General features: G+C 53.4%; 1 protein-coding gene across 1 annotated transcript; it reads left to right on the top strand.

Moving 5' to 3' along the window:
* The first annotated feature begins 5,334 nt into the window (after positions 1–5,334).
* Positions 5,335–6,081, top strand: LOC136846973 (uncharacterized). The gene has a single exon (XM_067118229.1). It carries the CDS (start codon positions 5,335–5,337, stop codon positions 6,079–6,081), a length of 747 nt encoding a protein of 248 aa, XP_066974330.1.
* Positions 6,082–6,497: the final 416 nt, after the last annotated feature.

Here is a 6,497-nt window from a genome sequence, read left to right as displayed (position 1 = left end):
TCCAATATTACTACAGAGCCATTATATGTGCTAGAAAAAGGTTTTATTATATAATTGCAAAATGGTTGCATCCTTCAAATTGAACTCTAACACCCCCAAAGGTAAAATGTCACTAGAAACACACCCCTGTGAAGCTGCTATCACCACCTGCACCTGAGATTTAATCTCACCCATCAAAGAATTGGTTTCTTTCTCAATATTTAAAAGTGTAGTGTACACTGTAAAGAAAGCAATTGTCACATCTAGGTCACCTCTAATCCCCGCAACAGTAAATTACAAAACATTTTAAGTCTTCCTTAAACCCTGAGACGCCCTGTAATTCCGTGTTACTAGCACACAATTTCGTCAGAACTCTCCCTGATCAGCCAACTTAGCCTCCAATATCTCTACCTTCATTAAACTCATGATTGCTACCCCAATTGCCATTATGGCCACTGCTGTTCCCACCAAAGTGACTGCTGCTAATTTACGCCTCCTAGGATGGGTACCCACCAACTGTGTATTATTTGGCTTTGTATCCAGAACCAGTGTCAATGTCTTCGTAATTTTTCCCTGAATTCTGTCCGCTGTAACCTTAATTTCCGATAACAAATGTCCCAAAGGGTTGGACGAATTATGTCTAATATTCGCTTCCTCTAGTGTCCTCATTAGTGTTTCAACACTATCCAGAGAACTTTCCAACTCTGACCTGGCCAACCCCAGATCCTCGAATTCCACACTCATCAAAACTTTGTCAAATCCCAACCACACTCTTCAATAACCATACCTGGTCCCAAATACGTCTTTCCTCCTGCATCCAAGGCAAAGAGCAAGCAAAATCTCCGCATCTAAAAACAGAAAGAAAAAACTATAAATAAATGCTTAACCCCCCCCAAAAAAAGATTACAAAAATCCATTGTCAACACCCCCAATTTCAAAACTCGTTACCCCTCAAAAAAAAACCTTAAAGAACATTAAACTGTTCTTTTAATCTTCAAAATGTGTGTTAACCTCATCACCTCTGTATCTTCATCCAAAACTACAAACCTTTTTCCCGTTTCTATTCTATAACCCGAAACTACCCGTTAAATTTTGGACAATGACTTATAATTCGAGTAATTTCTGACATTAATCTTAAAACATATCTTATCCCCAACTGCATTGCTTCATGCAACCATTTTTCGAGTCTTTGGCCCCGATTACTACTAAGACGTGCATGTCTCCCTTTAGCTGCAGCAATTGATGATTTAACTGTATTGTCACAGCATGAAGGTATGGACAACAAATCAAATACACCCTAAACTGGATAATCAAATAGTGCTTCAACAGGCGACACACCAGTGGTGTCACTAACCATTGTATTTATGCATGTCTCACCACAACTATATATCTCTCCCAGTTCTTATCATTACTACCCATGTAAAGTCTCATCTGTAAAGTCATTTGTAAAGTCTCTGCTGAGCAAGTTTTCTGTGGAGACATCCCATTTTCTTTGCCTCTACAATTAGTCACTCCTAACGTGCCAGGTCACGTAAATTCAATCATTTAAACTATGTATATATTTGTTTACCTGTTATCAATTGTGTATTGTATGTTTCTTCTTTCACAGGCATCAAGATTGTATCCAGTTTCACTTCTGTCTATTTTCACATTGTAAAGTGTATTCGATCGCTGTGTTTATTGTTATTTATTATCGACCTCAGGTCACTGAGGCTCCCATTGTATTCCGCGGCTCGACGCCAGTCTGCCGCTATATAAACCACCTGGATCATGAATAAATTAGCAGTTCTCTTTTACCTGCTGGTTTTTTTTGCACCTCTTAAAGTGGTGACCCCGGAGTGGTTCCCGAAGCCATTAGCGGACCCTTACGGCGACTCAGTCTTGGCTTCAGGAACTTATTCACGCCCTTAGAGGACTATTTACGGCTCTGAACCAGCATTTGGGAGTGCTGACACTCGTTGGCAAAATCACCAGCATCATTAGCGGACTCACACGGCGCACTTCCAAGTGCGTTTTGACGCGAGTACCCTTCTCCAGTTAAGAGGGGCAAAGAGCGAGCATGGACACAGACATCCCTTCCCTCGTGCAGTTAACCGCTAACCTCGCGGATTCGGATGCCTACCTCCCTCCCACATCACCCGTGCCCGTCCCCCCACCGAGGCTCTCACGCTCCTCCACGCCCATGCCCGCGCCCTGCACTCCCCTGCCCGGCGCCCTGCCCGGCAGGACAATCACGAGTCGCCCTGTCCATAAAACTGCCGCCATTCACGCAGGGGAATCCATCGGCATGGCCATACAGGGTCGAGAGCCAGTTCACGCTGGCGGAACTTAACGATGAGGTGCTGCAGGCAGACACAGTACTCAACACCCTGCCAGAGGAAACCTACAGAAAACTCGTCCCGTGAGTGTCTGCCGCACGCCCCCTCACCTACCACCTCCTGAAGAAGTCCCTACTCGAGGCATGCTCCCTGCTGGTCGCCGAGTGGGCTACCCGCGCCCTCAACCTCACCGTCAGCCCGTGGCAGGATCAGAGCGTCATGGAGTCATGGGGCATGATTCAAGACCTCCTCACCCTCCCAGACACCGATGGCACCAAAAAACAGAACGAAATAAGCCTGTCGCGGGAGCTCCTCCTTTGTCAGCTCCTCCCGGAGGTCCGGACACAAATCCCTGAGCCCTACGCCATGCCCCTCGACAACCTGATCCTCATGGTGCAGAACCTGAAGGACTCTGTGAGGACAACAAAGCGGGTACCAGCACCCGCAATACCAGTCAGCACCATCCAGCTGGAGGAAGGCGCAGAGCAGGAGGTCAACTTCGTCGCCAGGAGGCGCCCAGCACCTCACAACAGGTGGAATTCTCTGGGGCTTTGCCACTACCACAGGCGGTTTGGCAAGGACGCCCGGAACTGCCTGCCACCTGTTCATTCGCCCGTTCAAAAAATGGGGGAGGCGGCGGCCAGCAGGACAGGCCACCATGGCAGCAGAAGAATCCAGGGGCCCAGAACCAGTAGGCTTCTACATCTGCAACACCGTCTCCGGCAGGATGATGCTGGTCGACACGGGGCTATTAGATCAATCTTCCCGGAATCCAGAAAGGACCTCAACCGAGAACCGGACCTGGCTGCCTTCCTACGGCACCAGGCCCCTGTCGATCTCCATCCTTGGCCGGAGATATTCCTGGGACTTCGTCGTCGCGGACATAAGGACCCCGCTCCTGGGTGCGGATTTCCTTGCCCACTTCGGGCTGGCAGTCGACGTCGGTCGGAAGCACCTCCTCGACACCAACTCCTGCCAGTCCCTCCTGTTGGCAACAGGACCCAAGGCGCCCACCACCTGCTCCGCCAACCCCCACCAGTACTCACAGCTGCTGAAGGAGTTCCGGGATGTTTTCAGGCCCGAGCTCCACCAAATCCCCTGGGCCCCAGCCAAACAAGGCATCTACCATCACATAAAGACAAAGGGGGTCCCTGCGCACGCGAGGTTCCCCGGTGCCTTCAGGATGCCAAGAACGCATTCGCCGAAATGGAGCGGATGGGAATCAGCAAGAAGGCTTCCAGCCCGTGGGCTTCCCCCCTCCACATGGTACAGAAACCAGACGGTTCCTGGAGACCCTGCGGCGACTACAGGCAGCTTATCCTTGCAACGGAATCTGACCATTACCCCCTGCCGAACATGCAGGACCTCACGGCTTCCTCCCATGGGGCCAAAATATTCACTAAGTTGGATCTCTTGAAATCCTATTTTCAGGTACCAGTAGCGCCAGAGGACATACCAAAGACCGCCATCATCACGCCTTTTGGGTCCTACGTGTTCGCCTTCTCCACCTTCAGCCTGAGGAATGCCGGGGCGACTTTCCAGCGGCTCATGGGCAGCATCCTGGGGGACCTGAAGTTCTGTGTCAACTACGTAGATGATATCCTTATATTTTCTAGGTCCCACAGTGAGCACCAGAAACACATCTGGGCAGTCCTGCAGTGCCTATAGGAGAACGTCCTCGTCATACGTTTCGACAAGTGCACTTTCGGCGTCCAAAAGGCTGATTCCTGGGCCACGAGGTATCCCCAGAAGGTGTCCACCCGCTCACATCCAAAGTCGCAGCTGTCACCAGGTTCCCCAGCCCCACCTCCGTCAAGGCCGTCCAGGAGTTCCTCGGGATGGTGAACTACTACAGGAGGTTCATCCCTGGGGTCGCGCACATCACGGCTCCCCTGACGGAAACTCTGAAAGGCCAACCAAAGTCCTTGTGGGGACCCAGCCAGCAGCAGGTCTTCTCCCTGATGAAGGCCGCCGTCGCCGAGGCAACCGCCTTGGCCCACCAGGATCCCAACACCCCCCTCCAGCTGGTGACGGACGCCAGCAACGTCGCCTGTGGTGCTGTCTTGGAGCAGGTCATCGGCGGCGCCCCCAGCCCATCGCCTTCTTCAGCAAGAAGTTCAACCCCGCAGAGGCCCGCTACAGCACCTTCGACAGGGAACTCTGCGCAGTGTACCGTGCAGTCCGTCACTTCAAGTTCCTCCTGGAGGGCACGCCCTTCACAATCTACACGGACCACCAGCCGCTGGTACACGCCTTCACCAAGCAGGCGGACGCATGGTCTTCCAGGCAGCAACGGCATCCCTCGGCCATCGCCGAGTTCACTTGCTCCATCAAGTACCTCCCCAGCAGCAAGAACCCTGTGGCAGACGCCCTCTCCAGAGTCGAGCTAAACACGGTGCAGCTCAGGATCAACTACGAAGACCTCACCAGGGAACAGGCCGCCGACCCAGAGACCCCAGCCTACCGCACCGCCATCGTGTCCCTGAAGTGGCGGGACGTGCCCCTTAGGCCCTGTCCACGCTAACGGGCATGCCCGTCGGGCACTTCCAGCTGTTTATATTTTCTCTCGCTTCTGAAGCAGTGTTACCAGACAATCGCATCGTTCTGACTCCATACTCCGTCGGTCAGTATAGTGGAATGGTTATGGGAACATTGTTTGCCCGTCGGGCATTGCCCGCTAGTGTGGACAGGGCCTTACCACTGGGGGCCCTAGTCTCCTCTGCGACGTCAGTACCGGCCAGCCCCGCCCCTGGTGCCAGCCTCCCACCGCCGCCAGGTATTCGACGTCATCCACAGCCTCTCACACCCCTCCGGCAGGACGACGGCCAAACTGCTGTCAGGGAAATTCGTCTGGCATGGACTGCAGAAGGACGCGAGGGCCTGGGCGAGGCAGTGCCTGCAGTGCCAAACCAGCAAGGTGGGACGTCACACTGAGTCCGGGGTAGGAGAGTTCCCGCAGCCAGAGCGACGCTTCGGCCACATTCACATCGACGTCGTCGGGCCCCTTCCCCCATTAGGCGGGTCCAGATACCTCCTGATGGTGGTAGATAGCTCAACGCGGTGGCCCGAAGCCACGCCAATGCAAGAAGCTACCACCAACGCATGTGCTGAGGCCCTGCTCTCCAGTTGGGCCAGCCGCTTCTGCGTTCCAGACCACATCACAATCAACAGGGGTCCCGCCTTCCTATCCGAATTGTGGTCCGCCCTAGCTTGGCTGCTGGGGACAACACATCACACCACCACGGCCTACAACCCAGCAGCCAATGGCTTGGTCGAGCAGTTTCACAGGTCCCTGAAGGCGTCCCTTATGGCCTGCTGCACCGCCGAGGACTGGAAGCACCAGCCGCCGTGGGTCCTCCTCGGGTTGAGAACAGCCCCCAGGGCCGACGGCACCCCGTCCGTGGCTGAGAAAACCTACGGCGAGTCCCTCGTGGTCCCGGGCGAGCTTGTGACAGAGGATCGCCTCAACCCATTAGTCGGCAAGTTTGCCCCCTGCAGGCAGACATACACAGACAGGTCGGCCACCTTCACGCCGCCCGGGCTGGCCTCCACCACCCACGACTTTGTCAGGGACGACACCATCTGCCTGCCCCTGACCAGGCCCTACAGAGGACCCTTCCGTGTGCTGGAGCGGAACAAAAGGCGTTCCTGCTCTCGCACTTCACGGGAGGAACGATTGGGTGTCAATAGACCGGGTCAAGCCTGCCCTCCTGGAGGAGGACACAGACATCACTGCATCGCACCCTCCGCCTGGTCAGCCTTCGCCACAGCCGGGTCCTTGTAAGGGGTGGGCACGCGGCAGCCCCCGAAAAAGCTCAACCACACCCGTAGTCAGGCACCCCCACACAAAGGGCGTTTCCCCGCTGTCCTCACGCAGCCGTGGCACCCTTCAGCGCCCTAGCAGATACGCCAACTAATCAGACATCACCCACGTTGCTGGGGGGGGGAGTATTTGTAAAGTCTCATCTGTAAAGTCATTTGTAAAGTCTCTACTGAGCAATTTTTCTGTGGAGACATCCCATTTTCTTTGCCTCTATACTTAGTCACGCCTAACGTGCCAGGTCATGTAAATTCAATCATTTAAACTATGTATATATTTGTTTACCTGTTATCAATTGTGTATCGTATGTTTCTTCTTTCACAGGCATCAGGATTGTATCCAATTTCACTTCTGTCTATTTTCACATTGTAAAGTGTACT

This window comes from Macrobrachium rosenbergii, chromosome 16, assembly GCF_040412425.1.
Source record: "Macrobrachium rosenbergii isolate ZJJX-2024 chromosome 16, ASM4041242v1, whole genome shotgun sequence".
NCBI classification, from domain to species: Eukaryota; Metazoa; Arthropoda; class Malacostraca; order Decapoda; family Palaemonidae; genus Macrobrachium; species Macrobrachium rosenbergii.
The sequence above is the reverse complement of the archived record's forward strand: the minus strand, read 5'-3'. Positions and strand labels throughout refer to the sequence as shown.

Coding starts and splice junctions, on each gene's coding strand:
- LOC136846973 (XM_067118229.1), top strand. CDS start 5,335: ATGGTGGTAGATAGCTCAACGCGGTGGCCCGAAGCCACGCCAATGCAA.